Source organism: Quercus robur, chromosome 3, assembly GCF_932294415.1.
Source record: "Quercus robur chromosome 3, dhQueRobu3.1, whole genome shotgun sequence".
In the NCBI taxonomy this organism is placed as follows: domain Eukaryota; kingdom Viridiplantae; phylum Streptophyta; class Magnoliopsida; order Fagales; family Fagaceae; genus Quercus; species Quercus robur.
In genome coordinates this window covers 38,176,876-38,196,959 of record NC_065536.1, presented here as the reverse complement: position 1 = coordinate 38,196,959, position 20,084 = coordinate 38,176,876, and the positions used below count along the sequence as shown (strand labels likewise).

At 37.8% G+C, this 20,084-nt stretch overlaps 1 protein-coding gene across 1 annotated transcript; it reads left to right on the top strand.

Moving 5' to 3' along the window:
* The first annotated feature begins 18,435 nt into the window (after positions 1 to 18,435).
* LOC126719594 (uncharacterized) lies at positions 18,436 to 18,969 on the top strand. The gene has a single exon (XM_050422129.1). It carries the CDS (start codon positions 18,436 to 18,438, stop codon positions 18,967 to 18,969), a length of 534 nt encoding a protein of 177 aa, XP_050278086.1.
* The last annotated feature ends 1,115 nt before the right edge of the window (positions 18,970 to 20,084 follow it).

Sequence of the window (20,084 nt, the reverse complement as noted above, 5' to 3'; positions counted from 1 at the left end):
ATAACTAAATTGTCATGACTGATAGAAGAAGTCATTAATACATGGCCAAAAGTTGTTAATACATAACTAAGTCATCATGACCAAAAGAGTTATGAATACGTAACGAAACCGTCACTAATACGTCATTAACACATAATGACATTGTCATTAATATGTGACTAAAAGAATAATGATCAAAGAGTTATTAACGTGTAGAAAAATCATCACCAAAAAAAAAATAAAAATGATGCGTGACTTAAAAGGTTATGCGAAAGCAAAACACAATCGTCATTCAAACATGGTCACAAAAACGGCTGATAGTTAACATGCCAAGGACGAGGCAATTGAAAATATAGCTTCAAAATATTCAAACATGAAGCAAAGTACTACCGAAGCAAAGAAAATAAACATGTTCAAAACGATTGGGCTCACGAGATTGTTTCTTAGAGACTAAAAGCGGGAAAAAGTAAACTTGCCCAAAACAAACGAGCCTAAGAAATTGTTTTTCAAAAGCAAAATATAAAAGAAGTGTCTCAAGCAGGATTAGGAGGAGACGGACCCATTGCAGCCTCAGTGGTAACAATAGTACCTTCCATCCCACCATTTACATTATCAGCTGCCGCACTAAGGGAAGGACGATCCGCTAGAGTCTCCTTCTCAACAGCCTCCATGTCAAGAGTAGAGAAGTCCAGATCCGGATGATGCTTGGCCATATACTTGCAAAAAAGTTCAAAACCATCCATGTAGTAATCACACAACTTGTTCGAATACTCATCAGACTTCTTGAATTTCTCCATCGCTTTAGGACCGACCTTCTGAATTTTGAGTTGGGCATCATTGATCAGCTTATCCTTCAGTTTGGAGAAAGCCTTCTCGATGTTCACCTCTCTCTCCAAAGTCTTTATATGATCTTGACCCTTTTCTAACTCGTCCAGAAAGGGACTTAACCTTTGTCTTCAGCACCTCATTCTCAGAGAAACATGAGTCAGCCTTGGACTGAGCCACTGTGATCTTCTCCTCATTATTCGAATATTTCTCTGAGATGTATACAAATTTGCCCAACACCTGAAACACAAAAAGGTAAAAGAAATTAAAGGAAAAATCGTCATACAAATATATGACGAAGATAAAAAGCATACCTACATAATCTTCCGAACATTAGACGACATCTGTTAATTCAAAGGTTTGGCCGTCAAAGGCTTCAAATCCTCAATAGAAACGGCATTGACGAAGTAATCTCAGCCTTAACGTGTCACGAGGGCAGACGAGATGTCATCTCACAATAATTGCGAGTACATGGAAAATGAAAAGATGTGATTCCAAATTATTCTTATCTTGTCACATAGACAAAGACAGGAGGGCAACTGATGAGTCCAAAAAGTAACGGCTTCGTCATTCAATAATGGATGAACCCTAGATATGCTATGCATTTATAGCAAGCGTTTATGACAAGGAGTAACGGATGGAGCAAGGGGAAAGAAGTCATTACACAAGTCAAAGCACCAATCTATAACACCTCAATCGTTACAAATGAGAATGAATGCAGAGATCTATTGCTCATTAAAGGCATAGATGGCTATAAAGTCAGAAAGGAACAACACCAAAAGGTACACACACAATTCTCACCCCAAAAACTACTCCTAAGTTGAATTCTCTTGCAATACACTTTAACTGAATCCCATTCAAACTTAATCATAGAAGGATGTTTGGTAAACACCACACCGGTGTATTACTTTTTTCTATTTCAGATTTGTTGCAAGTTCATCTTGGGTGAAGCCATTACCATCGTCCATCCACACAGATGAAGATCTTAACTACTGATTTTCTGTAACATTAGATACTATCTTTCCCAAGCGAAATATGCATCCGATCTTCTCTCCAAAGCCGGTATCACAGACAACAAGATTGTTTCCACTCCCTTGGAATACAATGCCAAGCTCACACCCTTGGATGGTGAACCTATATCAGATGCTATTCGTTATCGTCAATTGGTTGGAAGTCTGATCTATCTCATTGTCACTCATCTGGATATTTCACATGCCGTGAGTATGGTTAATAAGTTCATGGATGCCCCTCATTCTGTCCACTATGTTGCTGTTCTTCGGATTCTTCGATATGTCAAAGGCACACTTTATCATGGTCTTCACTACTCTTTTCGGTCTTCTCTTATTCAGATGTGGATTGGGCAGCTGATCCGACTGATTGATGCTTCATCACAGGTTTTTATTTCTTGTTGGGTAGTTCTCTTATGTTATGGCATAACAAGAAGTAGGACGTGGTTTCCTGTTCCAGTATTGAGGTTGAGTATCATGCCCTTGCCGACACCACTTGTGAGCTTGTCTAGCTTTGATGGCTCTTGATTGACGTAGATGCTCCATAGCCCACTACCACTCCTCTTTATTGTGATAATCGTAGTGCTATCTACATTGCTCAGAACGATGTCTTTCATGAATGCATCAAGCACATTGAGATTGACCACCACATCATTTGCCAACATCTTAAGAAAAGAAATATCTAGTTGTTCTCCATCTCCTCTGCTGACCAACTATAGACACCGCATTTTGTACCCCTTACGACTCAGGCTCCTGTTCCCCAGTGATGTTGAATTCTAAGACCCAAGGTTGGTTAGGGCCTAATCAGAAGTTAAATTGACTTGAGAAGTGTTGAAATAAAAAATATAAATTTTAATGAGCAAATAAATCAATTTTCGAAAAATAAGGCCAAAGGAAACCCTCGCTATGTGATTGCAAGAATCAGCCTGCACATATAGCTTTTTGCATGCGTATGTAGGCCTGATCTTGTGCACGCATAGCAATTTCTAGAAGCTATACAAGGCAAGTTTTCTGCATTAATGTTGAGGTTTGGAATGAATCCTACATCATCTGGAGATTGTTCCAAACCCCTTTTTTCACAATATAAGTAGCCTTACATGGTATATTTTCAAAATGGACACAAAAATCTCACGGGAATAGACTAAGATTCACTAGAAATAGTGAATCAAAGAGAGAGTTTTTCACAAAACATCCTCAAGTCAATTTTCTTTTGATTATTGCCTTTTCTAGCCTTGATCTTTGAGTTTAATATTACTAATCACTTTCTTATTGGTTTGTGAATAGATTTGACTGAGGAGAATGGTAAAAAATCAAGCTTGAAGAGCTTTTCTTTGAGGTTTAGTCTAAACTTTTCTTTTTCCTTTATTTTCTTTTTATGCTATAAATAATTCAGTTTGCTTTGTTTGTTTGCTATAATATGTTTTAATATGTCTATCTAGGTTAGGTTTATGTAGTTGTATGTTTTAAAAGCATGTTAGGATGTTAGATTTCTTGTTTTGAAGTGTTATTGCTTTTGTTGTGTTTTTAGGGTTTTCTGTGCAAGATCTTACGTACACATAATCTTACTTGCGCATGCAAGCTTGTTCATGCGAGCACATGAACTTGCCTAGAAACCCTAATTTTTATTATTATTTGTTTTTCTTCTGCTTTCACATATTTGTTTTGTTTAGCTTCTTTTCCCATGTTTTTATGATTTTAAAGTTTATGTTTCGCATATTTAATTGCTTGCTTTGTCTTACATGTTAGGATTAGGGTTTTGTTATTTCAATGATATGAACATGTATTCACATGCTAATGCATTATGCCAGAGGTGCTGAGTTGCTGCAAGATAAGTAAGGTTATGTCATGCATTTGTAATGTTCATGCATTTATGGTCTTGCTTTGATGATAGAGATGAACATGGTTGTTTGATTGAGTGTTTCCAAAGTATACATGCAATTTTTTTTAATGATGATATGATGTGCTTGCTGTTTATATCCTTGCTATGATTTAATGATTCATATGTTACTGTTTGATGATGATAATGTTATGCCATGCCAGATGTATGATAGGGATGCCATGTTAGATGTATGGTAGGCTTTGTTTGCAAGCATGATAGATGTATGGTTATGGATGTTTGATGCCATGTTGATTGTTAGATGTATGATAGTGTGTGTGTGAGTTAGATACAAGTATTGTGTGTGCCTTTAATGGGGTTAAGACATAAGACATAGTGATGGGAAGCCAACCTTAGGGTCAGGCGGTTTTGGGTTCCTAACACCTTCCTAAGACAGTACCTTAACTTTGAACCTATATTTCTGGTAGTAAGATCAAAAGGTCCTTCCTCAAAGGATGCTATATATATCGTTCCTAGACCACTGCAAAAACAAGGTGGCAACTCCTTTAAATGACTCCTTGCGTCCACAGTGGCGACTCCACTGGGGATTGTGAGTTTAATTTCTATGTTTCCTATGTCTTAACCTTAATAAAAGTTTATTCAATACTTGTTTGCACACACATCACGTGGTTCTTTTGTCCCTTAACCTCGGTTGGTAATGAATGGGAAGATGGAAGGCTCCATTTAGGCCTAAGTCTTTCGAAGTTCATCCCAACAACTCACAATGTGTGCCATTGAATATGATGGGGCTTTGAGTATGTTAACGGTTTGCCACCATTCCACAAAGGTCCACTTAGGCCCTCAGTTTGAATCATGACTCACTTAGTTGTGAGTGACCTACTTATCTATCCCTTTAGCCTTAAGGAAACCTACCTACACTTAGAGATATCTTAGATCTTATAAAAAAAGGATACCCTTTATATATCTCTTGTTTGTTCAACCATATATCTTGTGATCACCTAATTCTAAAGGACAAATAAAAGATGTAAAAATGGAAGTATGACCCTAAAGTTATGGCATACTCTAAGATGAATGAGACAAAAGAAAAGAAGTTCTCACATGTAAGAGGCTTATCCCTAAATCCAAAGATATGTCTTAACTTGAAAGGTTCATAAGATCATAGCCTAATTGCTACCATAAGCCCAAATCAAAAGCCCTTTTGAAAAAAAGGACTTTGGGCTAGGATACAAGTATGCTATGGACTTAGCATCCAAGATCCTACAAAGTCAATATGAACTTCCCTAATCTTGGATCTCTTTGTTGTATGCCTAGGCCTAAAATAATGAGAACTTCATGGACCTTGAGAGGAAGGTTACAATGTATTCTAGCTAATGGGCTACTTAAAAAAAAAAAAAAAAATTTTGATGAAGATGAATAATGAAATGAAAAAAAGAAGAGCCCAAAGGTGATGAATATATCGTAAGCCCATGTTTGAGACAAAAGGTTGAAAATCTCTTTGTACATTCTAATGAAAGCCCATGAGAGTAAGATGAGAGCATTGTTGTAAATGGACCAAAGCCCAATGAAACAAAAGACAATGTCCATGTGCTTAAAAAATTTCTAAGGACATCTAAAAACAAAAGGAACCTTTTAATTGGGACATGGACTTAATAAAAATGGGACTTCTTTTCAGGCACCATTGCACCACCAAAGTCAAGAAAACATGTCCCCACTCCAATTTGGATTCAAGAAAAGCACGGAAGACATTTGGTCAAGATTGAGGACACACATCAAGAAGAAGAGTTCCAAGTAGGGGAATCTTCTCATGCACTAATGGCCGCTCCAATTAGTGATGAAATTGCACAAAAGATATTCAAGGAAATGGAAGAGGAAAGTGACACTCTCAAAAAGATGGGGAGTCGCCTCTCTAAGCTAGAAGTGGCCAAATTGAGGAAGCCTCCACGTGTAGAGGTTCTCGATGAGGAAGAAGGGGAAGAGTGGGATGAAAGGGACAAAGCTAATTATGAAAGGAACAAGCAATTTGAAAAACTCACAGCAAAAACCATAGCCACGAGAGAGAAGATGGAGAAAATGCAATTAGCCTTTTGCAAGGCCCAAGGGATGGATGATTATCTCTATAACATGGGGGGCATAAGCTTTAAGGCTCTCATTGCACTACCTCCAAAGTTCAAAATTTCTGATGTGGAAAAATTCGATGGAACTGGAGATCCAAAGCAACATGTTAGCAAGTATCTAAGTATTGCTGAAATGAAGGGGTTGGATAAGTAGCAAACTTTGCATGCATTTCCTTTCTCACTCATAGGGGGTGCATTAAGATGGCACTATAGTTTGGATCCTAGCAAGACTAAGGTGTGGAATGAGCTAGTGGAGTTATTTATGGATCAATTCTGTTAGGATTAGTGCCCTTAAATCCTATTGTATGATGCTATGTATGACATTATGTATGATTTAATGTTATGATTAATAAAGTTGTTTTATTATTATCTAAAATAATGGTAACAAGAATATTTGGGCAATATCATATAGTCCACGAGATGCATATAGTATGTGATTTAGTCATAGAAGATATTGATCACAAGTTTTTTGTAAACTCGAATTTTGGTTCATAGTTAATGATGAAATTGGGCATTTCATCTGTGAAGACTATAACATATCAACTAAGATAATTTGTCTTGATCATGGAAGTGGAGACTTCTAGTTGATATGTTGATATGTTTTTGTAAGGTTGAATTTAATCAACCATGTGTTGGCTTTATTCCGTGACAAATTTGCTTGTAATACAGCACTTAGAAATCCTGTATTTAGGTGGGAATCATGTAAGGGTAGTGTGTGAAAGAGTGTGAAGAAATGCTCAAGATTGTGCAGTGAAGCAGGGACTCGCGGCTGGATCTTGTGGGAGGCTCGTGGCTTGCAAGCCACCAAAAGTTGCACACGCGCAGAGCATACAAGGGAGCTGAACAGTCATGCCACCTGGAGCACTACAGGACAAAAATCCAAACTGGCCATTAAGTTAGCTCGCGGTTTGAACTCGCGATTCAGTCAAGTCGCAAGGTCAAGTCGCCAGTCAACCCTGTTTTGGAAAAACTGACTCTTTGCATTCCATTCTCACACCAGAATAAATACCCCTCATTCCCACAAAATATGTGTGGCCATTCAGAAAGAAAAACCCTAAGAGAGGTTTCTTCAAAACACCCACCCAATTAGAGAGAGCTACTCATTCTTAGAGAGAAATCTTTGTAGTCTCTTCTCATTCCCTCTCTCATTGTCATACCTATTGAGAGGAGATTTCTATCCAAACACTAACCACACCCATTTAGAGTGTTGAGTGTTCTTGGAGCTTTGGGAAGCATTGGAAGATTCCAAGGATGGCGGATGCTATGGATTATAGCGGAATCCGGTAAACTAGAAAAGAAAAAGGTTCGGCGCAACCTCGTTGGAGCAAGAAGCTTGGATGGCTTAGGTACATCGGGTAGATTAGGCTTGGAGGGTCTATTGCTGTTCATGTATCCTAACTACATTTTCTAGTGGATTATTGACCGCTTGGAGGGCGGCGGAGAGGTTTTACGCCGAGGGCTTCGGTTTCCTTTTCGATAATACATCGTGTGTTGTCCTTGTATTTGCATCTCTCTTCCCTTTATCTTTGCCTTTTATTTTCTGCTGTGGATGTGTTTTTAATTGGCTTAGATTGTTTACCAATTTTGTTTATAGCTTTTGTTCATTTTCCGCACACTAGTTGTTTGTCATAAACCTTGAATTGGTTATTTTGTATTTGGGGGTCTAAACGTTCAAAGGTGTTTTATACACTATTTGAACTTTCAATTGGTATCAGAGCGGGTACACTTGTTGTGGTTTAAATACCTAAGTGTGATCCTTGACCCCTTGTGTTTATTTGCCATGGATTGTGCTTTGTATGCCTCTTTGCATGATTTGGTTGGTGATGAATGTAACATGCCACGTGTTTGTGAAAATGCCTCTATGAGTGTTAATCCTCATAAGTGTGATGACATATTATTTGAATCTATGGGTGTTGTTGACAAACTCTTGAAGAAAAATGCTAAGAAGTTTCAATAGGAATTTGAGCAAGTTATTTTGTGAAAAGGATGATTTGATTGCTAAGCTCAATGAATCCAACAAATTGGTTGAGAAATATAAAAAACTTCCTGAAATTTTTCTTGAAAAGCTGAAAGAGTTTGAATGTTTGAATATGGACTTAGATGCTAAACTTGTTTTGTCTAACAAACTTGTTGATGATCTTAAATGTGAAAATGAATCTCTTAAGATGCATGCCAAGTGTTTGATTGCTGAACCTATTGTTAAAAAGGATGAAAATATTTATTGCAATCATGTTGTGGTACCCGATTTTGTGCCTAGTGTGTGTTCTACCTTAAAGGACAAATCGGTGTACATTCCTCCACATAAAAGAAATCAAAAGGTGGAGAGAAAGACTGTTAATTCAAAGCCTTCGTTTAGGTCTTAACCTAAGGTTTTGAATGGATTTAAGTTTGTTCCAACTTGCCACCATTGCGGTGTGATTGGTCATATAAGACCTCAATGTCATAAGTTGAAGAGGGAACAAAACCATGTTGCTAGATCCCTTCCCAAAAAGCCTAGTGGACCTAAACACATTGTTTGTCACCATTGTGGTGCCTTTGGTCATCTAAGACCTCAATGCTCTAAGTTTCGTGCTTTTAAAAGAATCAAAAGAAAAGAAAAACTTGAGCTTTTTGGAAGTTGTGCTAAAAAGAGTAAACCGGTTTTGAGTGAAAATAGCATGTTGTTAAAGAAAATGTTTAATGCTCTTAGCTCCTTGTCTATGTGCATCTCCGGTTCTCATTCTTCCAACCATCGTCTCACTTCTCTTGAGACACTCATTCCAAACAATCGTTCCATTTGGATGAGGAAGGGTTCCTATGGTTGAGCTTTTGCTCTTTTGGTCCTTGATCTAATTCTTTCGATCTTTGTAGGACCCTTCATGCATTAAATGTCATATCTTCATGCATTTTGTGCATCTTGCATTTATTTGTATGCATTGTTTTGTTTTTGATCTTACTTTTCTATTTCAGTTTTGTGTGAGTAAAAAAAAAAAAAATCCAAAACCACATAAAAAGTGAAAAATTCAAAAAGTTTGATTGTATATGTTTGAGCACATATCGCATGTGAGTTTGGCCTTGTACCTTTGTACAAATGGCTTTATGCATTTATGAGCTTAGCTTGTTATTTTTGCACTTATATTTTTGTGGGAAAAATCTTGTCATCTTTGTGTGATTATTGTAAATCGATCTTCAAGCTTGTCATGAATGATTAGTCAATAGTCATGTTGGTTTTGATACATGCGTAGATTTGTGCTTATATCTCTTCCTACTCTTTTATTTTTATTGCTTAAAGAGCTCAATAAATGTAAATCTCAAAATGAAAAGAGATAATGAGCTGTAAAAGCCGTCGCATATACTAGTATTTGACTAGGAAAAAGGGAAAATGACTTGTATTGAAAATGTTTGATGCCCAAAAGCCAAAGGTTTGTTCATCAAATTGAAATATCAAAAATTTCAGGCATCAATCTTAAAAATGAGATGTATTGCTCAAAATGAGTTGTATTGATTCAAAATGATCAAATGATATGAATTGTAAGAAGCCAAATGAAAAGCTTCAATCTTATGTAATGCTTCAATCTTATGTAATCATTTTCTTGTGGGAGGTCATATATGTTCACTTTTATAATTGAGATAGATCACTTGACTTAGTACTAGTTGTGTATGACTTAATTGAATTGATCATTGAAGTTTCACTCTAGACTAAGGATTATTCCACATTTGATATGCACACACAACACACTTGCCTAATGTTCAATGAATGCCTTACTAATTTGTTCGATTGTACTTGTTTAAATGTGATGTGTGTGTGCTCAATCATATATGGTTCAATCCAAAAAGATTTTTAATCATTTTATATGTTTTTGAAGTGATTTTTATCACTCTTTGTGTTCATGTTTAGTGTTTACTTTATTTTTCATTGTTTAAACATGTTCTGTATTGAAAAAACAGGTGTCAAAGTTTTTCGCGGCTCAGCTAGCGACTCACCAGTCGCGAGTTCATCCAGAAGCTTTTGGCGACTCACTCGCGGCTTGCTCGCGACTCACTCGTGACTCGCGAAAATTTTCGCGACTGAACCTCATGACTCGCCCAGTTACGAAACGCCCAGAAATAGCTTTTTAAAGGGCTTTTTGTGGGAAACTTGTTTTAAACCTCTCCCATCCTCTCTAAAATCCCTCTTTCAATATTTTTACATCAAAACTCAACCAATTTGAATGGTTTTTCATTCCATTAACATTTCTAAGGTAATTATAAATTCTTTTCATTAATTTTGATTCTTGAATTATGTTTTGGAGAGTTTTGTGCTCTTGGTTGGGATTTTTATCATAGGGGTTGGGAAAACTTAATTTTTGTCAAATTTTTTCATGGGTTTGGTTTCTTTTGCTGATTTGCATTGGATGTTGGCCCTTTGTGGCAGAAAGAACATGTATTAAGGGTGGATTTCATGATGTTCATGTATTGTTTCACATTATTGTTCATAGTGTGCATGCTAGGTGTTTGATAAAATGCCTTTTAGACATTTTCTCGCTTGTTTGGACTCCGATGAGTACCAAACTTTGGGGTTTCTCATGTTTCCTCATTAGGAACATGTTTGGTTTATTGGTTGTGTATTTAACACACCTTGCCCCACATGTGCATTTTTCATGCATTGGTCATGCATTGTACACAGCCACCTTTTGCACACACCTTTGCTACCCTTGTCATGCATTGGTCTAGATCTTGCTTCTTCATCCTAGCATGTCATGTCTACCTTATGCTCTGTAGCATTTTACATTGTCTTAGGTTTGAGTTTCATTTTCTCATTCATCTCGCACCCCACATGCATCATTTGCATTACCTTCACCTCTTGCCCTCGTTTCTTCTTGACCCTTTGTCTATTCCTGACAAAAAGGGGGAGAGTATACTCTAGAGAGTATACCAGAGTGTTTTGTTATTTCTATATGACTCTTGTGCACATCCTTAGGGGGAGAAATTCTATTTCTCATGCACATTTGTAGGGGGAGAGATATTCCATAGGGGAGATGCATATACTAAGGGGGAAAAAATATCGAGATAATAAGAAAACTTTTTTTTGTTTGCTTTCTTGTTGGCTTTATGGTGCTTTGAGTTATGCTTTATTGTTCTCATTGCATCGTGTTTGTGTTTTGGACATGCATATATCCCTATGCTATTGTGCTTCATTGAATGCATGTTCGGATGATCATTCGCTTTGCTATGTGATCATTGTAGTCATTTCTATATGACTGTTTTGGTGTATGATCAAGTTGCTCACATGTTTCATATCATGTTTACTTGATCGCAATTTACTTGTTATATTATACTTGTCATTTTATTACTTGCTTTACCTTGAGGGTCTAATGTGTTTTGTGCAAGTGTTTCAGGTTACAAGTATATATGTTCCAAGTGCATCACAGCTTCTCATCATTCTGAAGAGGAGAGAAATTTTAAGCACTTTTAGCTTATATTGTTTAAGTTTTTATTCAGTATTTTGTGGTTTGTACCCATGTTGCTTATGTAAGCTTTTAGGGTTATGTTTTATGCATTTCTGTAGGCTTTATGGTTTGTACCATGTTTTATGCAGCCTTTATGCTTTATTAAATCAGCACTTCTAACTAAATGTCATGCATTTTCTTATTAAGTACTGTCATTCTGTGCCCTTGTAGGATTGTTCCTAGATGCATATACTTAGTGTATTATGCATTGGTTGAGTGTTGGGCATACAAGTGACTTGCATTGTTCTTGTTAGCTTGTATGTCCAAGTGTTCATTCCAAGTGTGAATGAGCATTGTGGTCACTACCTTATAGTGATTAATTGTTTGATAAAACCATGGTTTGTTTCTTAACTCCATCTTTGCTTGATCACATCATGCCTGCTTCATATGCATTTCATGCTTTTCTGCATACATTGATCATGGTGTATTGTTGTGTTTCAGGAGATTCATATTCATATGATTCAAGAGCTTCACAGCTTCTAGATTTAGGTGTGAGTGAGTTTTGCCATTGTTCCCAAACTCACGTTTAAGTCTAGAATCTGTTTTAGGGTGTTTTGTCACAGAATAGCCAAAGGGGGAGATTGTAAGGTTGAATTTAATCAACCATGTGTTGGTTTTATTCCGTGACAAATTTGCTTGTAATACAGCGCTTAGAAACCCTGTATTTAGGTGGGAATCATGTAAAGGTAGTGTGAGAGAGTGTGAAGAAATGCTCAAGACTGTGCAGTGAAGTAGGGACTCGCGGCTGGATCTCGCGGGAGGCTCGCGGCTTGCAAGCCTCCAAAAGTTGCACACGCGCAGAGCATATAGGGGAGCTGAACAGTCATGTCACCTGGAGCACTACAGGACAAAAATCTAAACTGGCCATTAAGTTAGCTCGCGGCTTGAACTCGCGACTCAGTCAAGTCGCGAGGTCAAGTCGCCAGTTAACCCTGTTTTGGAAAAACTGACTCTTTCATTCCATTCTCACACCAGTATAAATACCCCTCATTCCCACAAAATATGTGTGACCATTCAGAAAGAAAAACCCTAAGAGAGGTTTCTTCAAGACACCCACCCAATTAGAAAGAGCTACTCATTCTTAGAGAGAAATCTTTGTAGTCTCTTCTCATTCCCTCTCTCATTGTCATACCTATTGAGAGGAGATTTTTATCCAAACACTACCTACACCCATTTAGAGTGTTGAGTGTTTTTGGAGCTTTGGGAAGCATTGGAAGATGCCAAGGATGGCGGATGCTATGGATTATAGCGGAATCCTGTAAGCTAGAAAAGAAAAAGGTTCGGCGCAACCTCGTTGGAGCAAGAAGCTTGGAGGGCTTAGGTACATCGGGTAGATTAGGATTGGAGGGTCTATTGTTGTTCATGTATCCCAATTACATTTCCTAGTGGATTATTGACTGCTTGGAGGGCGGCGGAGAGGTTTTACGCCGAGGGCTTCGGTTTCCTCTTCGATAACACATCGTGTGTTGTCTTTGTGTTTGCACCTCTCTTCCCTTTATCTTTGCCTTTTATTTTCTGTTGTAGATGTGTTTTTAATTGGCTTAGATTGTTTACCAATTTTGTTTATAACTTTTTTTCATTTTCCGCACACTAGTTGTTTGTCATAAAGCTTGAATTGGTTATTTTGTATTTGGGGGTCTAAACGTTCAAGGGTGTTTTATACACTATTTGAACTTTCAGTTTTAAGAGTTAAGACATATTGAATTGGACTGCTGTGAGATTTATTATTCTCCTAATGACTGTCAAATGAATAATAAATCTCACGACTTCTATTTGCATGAACTCTTAATCCTGAGAGAATAATGGACCTGATTATGAGGTGTTGGTTGCTTTGATATATTAGGAGTGAGATCTAAAGTCACGATCAAAACCTCAGTATGTTGGGCTGCCACATTTAGTGTTGATGGAACATATATTCTCAAGATGGAATTCATAATCTCTTAACAGAGATATAAAATATTCCCTTGAAATAAGTTTAATGAGTTTGGTTATTCAGAGTTTTAGGCCTAACCACTTTAGTAAGGAGTTACTAAAGTATATATTTATAAAATTGGATTTCATAAATATATGATGAATAACTTAAAAGATTAAACCAAGTACTCATGGATTAAGATGTAGTAATATTCAAAATGGCAATCTACATTCATTACTTTGTATTACTACGAATATTTTATGAAGGGGTTGCATGTATAATAAAGTCTTGGGATATAATTTATTAATAAGGCCTAGAGTACAATTATATTTATATAGTGATATTAAATATAATTAATGGTAACTTTGGACTTGTCAAAAGTTGACAGAAAAGCCTAAAGCCCATTGGAGTTAGAGTCTTATTTGTTCCCTTTTGGTCCCACTCCAAGCCACATAGTAGCTTAATTGGAAAAGCCCATGTTGGGTTCTAAGACTTTTGGTTTAAATGTATTAGAACATCAATTTGTAATGTTGGCAAACCATGATCAAAATGTTTTAGTCTTTGTTTTAGGCTTGGTGAAAGTGTGTTTAAGTGTAAAGTTGGAATCGAGTGTTCTGCAGGATTTATTGTGTAAATCTACCAGGCTTGATCGATCAAGAATTAGAGTCGATTAGTCGAAGCTCGTGCAGATTATTTTTCTGTAGAATTTTCCTACTCAGCCCAAGCCCGTTTGACATGTAGGGTTTAATGTTTCGTCTTAAGTATAAAAAGGAAAACCCTAGCCATGTTTTTTGGTTGCTCCTTATGTTGTGTGTGTGAATCTTTTGTGAGATCAAGAGGTGGTTGCCTTCACACATACTTAGGGTTTCTAAGATTCAAGATTATGTCAAGAACTTGGTGATCGATTCAGTTGCTGCATTCAAGAGCTTAAAGATACACAAGCGGGTGTGGTTGTGCTTGCTGGGAATTCAAAAAAGAAGTAGTTCGTGGACTCGGAGCTGTCACATGGTCGTGGTAGTAAGTTTCTTACTTGAGGTAGCAATAGGATGTTAGTGGTCTAAGTCGCTATTGTGTAAACTTCAATTCTTTCATAGTGAATTCTATTTTACCTTGAGGATAGCTAGGTTAAATCCTCCCCAGGTTTTTTACTAGTTTGGTTTTCCTAGGTCATCATATCTTTGTGTTCTTTATTTTTTGCACTTTACATTGATATGATATATTTGTGTTAACCTAGATTTGTTAATTTACCTAAGTTAATCACGTGGCTAAATAACTAGGTTAATCTGGTTGTGTTTTAAGGAGTCTAAAAACAAACAGCCCAAAAGACCAATCCAATTTGATAATCAGTTAGATACACAGGGAGAAAGATACAAAATTTTATATATGATACATCATTGTGAAATGGTGTGTGTGTGTGAGTAGAAGCCACTCGATTATTCTCCCTTGGAAACTGATTGAGGGACCACACTTCTTGGACATAAAGTGGAATTGGAGTGGAGATTAAAAGTGTTCCCAAGTACTTCTAATCTTTTGTTTTGAATTTCATCACACCAAGGTACGCTATCTTGTTCTTGAATTCTGAAATTTACGTAGTACATGTTATCTTTCATGAATGAAGTAGATTCGTGGTTGTTGCTTCCATTGTGTGTTTTGTATGAGATGTAAAACCAAATTTTCCAAAAAATTCATCTTCAATACCATGATTGATGTGACTTTGAGAGACTTGGAGACCACTAAGCAAGGAGTAGGGGAAACATTCTTCGAATATATGACAAGCTGGAAGGGAAAGGCATCTAGGATGATTAATAGGCCAAGTGAGAAAGATCAAATCAACATGATTATCAAGAATTTGCTTCCGGCATGTAATAGTAGGCTCTTGTCCTATTAGTTCTTTTGAAGAGTTGTGTGATTGTGGAACTAGGATATAGGATGCCATCAATAATGGATAACTGGAGAAGCGTGAGAGCAAACCTCCAATCAAGAAGGCATATGGAGGAGGAGAAACTACCTCTAAAATTCTCAATCATGTGAATGTAAGTGCCATCATATCTCAACAAACCTTAGCATACCCAAACTTCACAAAGAAGGCCCGTTGAGAAATTTTTGACCTAGGAATGACCCTTGCCCAAGCATACGAGAACTTATCTTCCAAAGGATTCATCAAGCCTCTAGATCCCACACCTATGCCTAATCTCATACCTCCTACTTGGAACCTCAATTAGTATTGTCACTTCCATCAGAAACCCCGTCATAAAACTGACAGTTGTTTCTGCCTCAAACATGAGATACATGACCTCATAGAAAATGGAACTCTTCCAAATCCCAACATCATCACTAAGCCTAGCATTAGGAAGAACCCTTTGCCCGATTATCATAGAGCTCCTCCTCCATATCAGAATTGGGTACAAATTGATAAGATTGAATGGGATTGTTCAAAGTTGATAGTGACCATGGAGGTTAATGTTGTAGAAGTCCAAGGGATACGGGATGAAGAAGATGAGGTTTTGAAGAATGTGGTGGCTATGTAGGGGATACTCCCCAAAGGAATGACCGAGCTAAAGAAAGGAGTCATAAAGGACAATGTGGCCAATATTACTAGGAGTGGGGAACACTATAAACCATCATTTTTGGAGAAGGATCATCCTAGTAGGGATATAGGAGAAGGGTCCAAACCCACAGAACCTTAAGAGAAAGAGGAAGAAAGGTCGAGTTTTGACTCAATTGAAGAAGACCTAAGCTCATGTATCGGTATGAGGCTTGCTTATGGCTTCTCACAAGCATCGTAGTGCTCTCTTGAAAGCTTTGAATGGGAAAGAGGTGCCTATAAAACTACACCACAAGAAGTGCTATCTCTCATAGGAGTTGAGGCCCTATCTCATCCTCTCCTTGCCTTTTCCAATGAAGAATTTCATCCCGAAGGAGCCACTCACACTAAACCTTTACAAATCATCGTTGAATGCATAGGTGCCAAGGTCCCTATGGCGTTGATTAATAATGGATCCGCAATGAGTGTATGTCCTTTTAGGACTACCTTTACCATTGGATTAGACGTGGAAACAATCATACCCTCACCTTTGACCTTTAGGGCATATGACAACACTTCAAGGAAGGTTATGGGTACTTTCAAGGCTTTTTGCAAGATTGGACCAATAGAAACAATTGTGGAATTTCATGTCATAGACATTACTCCTAACTACAAGCTTCTCTTAGGAAGGGCATGGCTTCATCCTATTGGGGCTATTTCCTCATCTCCACACCAAAGGATGAAGATCCCATGGAAGGGAGGAATCATTGTAGTGCTTGGTGATGGCAAGATCCTAGCACCGATTTGTGGACTTGAGGAAGGAGGAGATGAGCTCCAAATGAATGGCTTTGAATTTGTGAACATGGCTGATTATGGATTGAAGGATGAAAGGTATACTTTGGATTTGGTCCCATATTGTAGCCATGAGGTGATTGCAATGATGAAGAACATGGAGTATATGCCTGATATGGGTCTTGGAACAGAAGGAAAAGTGGTGGCTAAATTCCCCTAATTTCAAGACTCAACTAACCAAGGAAGGATTGGGATTCTTTGAAGGCTGTGATGGAATCAAGAAGAACCTTGGTACCTTTAATGGAAACTTTGTGAAGGAAGGGGGAGACTTCCCTTATTGTGGCTTTCCCAAACTTTAGGTAGGTAACGATGGAAAGGTGTATCCAAGTTGGGAGATATTTTTCAACGAGAAGCTCACCTTCAAGGAGAAGCCTACGATGGTGATCAAGGAAGTTCAAGAAGTAGTTGTCTGGATGAATTACAAGGATGCTAGAGCAATGGAGACTATGTTGAAGATGGGGAGGGGGGGACGTGTTCGCCATCACTAACAAGGAGCCAAGTGATCCTTCTGCCTTCATCATGCCTCTTGTGGGGCAACTTATTAATTGAACTTGGGTTGGGTTTTCTAACAATATGGGAAAGAAATTTTGTAATGCAAGCTCCAATGTACTTTTCATCATTTTCAATAAGATGAATTTTGATTTGGCTTATTTTGATGTGTCCCATAATATTGAAATTCTACACTTAAATGATTCAGATGAATTTGAAAATGAAATTAATAAACAATTGGAAAAGAAAATTGAACCTATGGAACCAACTTTTGAAATTCTTAATTTGGGCAATGATGAGAATCCACGTTTAATTAAAATTGGCTCAACCTTAAACGAAAAAGAAAGAAAAGATTTCAAAGAGTTGCTCACCTAATTTCAAGAGGTGTTTGCATGGTCCTATGAAGATATGCCTGACATTGATCTTGAGATAGCTTAGCATCACATTGACACTCATGCTTACATGGTGCTTGCCAAGCAAAAGTTGAGGCGTATGAGAACCGAATGGCTTCTAAAGATCAAAGAAGAGGTTACCATGCAATTAAAGATAGGCTTCATCAAACCCGTACATCAAGCCGAGTGGATAGCCAATGTTGTGCTTGTACCCGAGAAAGATGGGAAGGAAAGAATGTGTGTGGATTTTAGGGATTTGAACAAAGCTTGCCCTAAGGATGATTTCCCTCTTTCTCACATAGATGTCTTAGTGGATAATACTGCCGGTAGTGCCTTTATGTCTTTCATGGATGGTTTCTCGAGATATAACCAAATTAAGATGGCTTCTAGGGTTATGACCAAGAATACCTTCACCATAGATTGGGGAATCTATTGTTACATTATAATGCCATTTGGTTCAAGAATGCAGGTGTGACCTACCAAAGAATGGCCACAGCCTTGCTACATGATACGATGCATAATGAGGTTGAAGAATATGTCGATGATATGATTGTGAATTCCAAGGAGAGAGAAGGTCACATTGTTAACTTAAGGAAGTTCTGCAAAAGGATCAAAGAGTATAGGTTGAGATTGAACTTGCAAAAATTCACCTTTGGAGTGACCGCAGGAAAGTTGTTTGTCTTTTTGGTAAGTGATAGAAGGGACAGAAGTGGAACCATCAAAGATCAAAGCCATATTAGAAATGCCTCCACCTAAAAGTTAGAAGGAGATAAGGGGATTTTTAGGCTGATTGCAATGCATCAGCCAATTCATTTCCAAACTCACTTTTACTTGTGAGCCCATCTTCAACCTCCTAAGGAACAATGAACCTTATGAATGGTATGATGAATGCCAAAAAGCTTTTGAGCTCATTAATGAATATCTCCTCTATCCACCTATCTTGATACCCTTGATGCATGGGAAAACATTACTCCGCTACCTCTCTATCATAGGGGATGCGTTGGAAGTATGTTTGCACAAAAAGACGATGATAAGAATGAGAGAGTCGTGTACTATTTTGAGTAAGAGATTCCATGATTATGAGACTAGGTATATTCCTACAGAGAAATCATGCTTTGCTCTCGTATGGGCCGTACAGAAGTTGAGACACATTATCCTACCTTTCCAAATATGGGTAGTGGCCATAATGAATCCATTAAAGTACTTGTTTAAAAAGCCCACTTTGAGTGGAAGACTGTCAAGATGGTTGATCCTACTAGTAGAATTTGATCTAAAGTATGTGGTGAGGAAAACTATCAAAGGGAGCATCGTATCAAATTTTTGTGCTGAGAACCCCATGGAGGGAGAGGATGGTAAAGAAGATTTTTTGGGTGAGGATATTTTGGATATTGAGCTAGGGGCATGGAAGATGTATTTCGATGGAGCTATGAACCAATATGGAAATGGGATAGAAGTACTCTTGATCACTCCCGAAGGATCTCACATACCCTTGGCAGTTAAGTTGAACTTCGAGACAACCGATAACATGGTACAATACGAGGCTTGTATCATCAGAATGGAGGCTCTCTGAGAATTAGGGGTGAAAGAGGCCTAGGTCTTTGGGGATTTGAATTTGGTAATAGCTCAAGTACAAAGGTTGTGGAAAGTGAAGGAGGAACACTTAAAGCCCTATCAGCAATATTTAGAGGATTTAACCAAAACTTTTGACAAGCTCGAATACACGATTATCCCTAGAGCACAGAATCAATTTACAGATGCCTTGGCTACCTTAGCTTCCATGGTTGAAATACTTGAAGGAGTTTGGACACAACCCTTAGAGATTGAACAAAGTTATAGGATGGTACACAAAGAAAAGGCTGAAGCTTCAGTCTTGGTTATATAAGAGGAAGGGGTTCCTTGGTATTATGACATCATGAAATTCATAGAATTGGGGGTATATCCAGATGGTGCTGACAAGAGAGAGTGTTGTTCGATTAGGATGATGGTAATGCAATACATCTTATGTGGAGGACAACTTTATAAAAGATTTTATGATGGTATACATCTTTGTTATCTAAAGAAAAAAGAAGATGAGAAAGTTATGGAAGAAATTTATCAAGGGATTTGTGATCCTCATATGAATGGGACAATGTTAGCCAAGAAGATCTTAACGGTAGGGTACTACTAGAACATGATGGAGATTGATTGTGTAGACATTGTGAAGAGTTGCCACATTGCCAAACACATGCAAACTTGAATCACGTGCCACCTAGTGAGCTATACAGCATGACCTCTCCATGGCCTTTCTTAGTCGGGGGCATAGATGTGATTGGAAGAATAGCCCCCAAGGCTTCAAATGGACATGAATATATTCTAGTGGCAATTGACTACTTCACCAAGTGGGTGGAAACAGCCTTCTACTCTATGCTAAAAGCCAAGCAAATGGCTTGATTCATAGAGACTAACATCATTTGTCAGTATGGGGTACCCTAAGAGATCATCTCCGATAATGATTCTCACTTTAAGAGAGAGATTAGAACAATCATGGAATTATACAACATTAAGCATCACAAGTCTTCACCATATCAACCACAGACCAATGGGGTCGTAAAAGTAGCCAATAAGAACATCAAGAACATTCTAGCCAAGATGGTAGTGACATACAAAGATTGGGCTGAGAATCTCCCATTTGCCTTATGGGGCTAC

Excerpts from the sequence above, each read along its gene's own strand:
- LOC126719594 (XM_050422129.1), top strand. The coding sequence starts at position 18,436 with ATGAGAGAGTCGTGTACTATTTTGAGTAAGAGATTCCATGATTATGAG.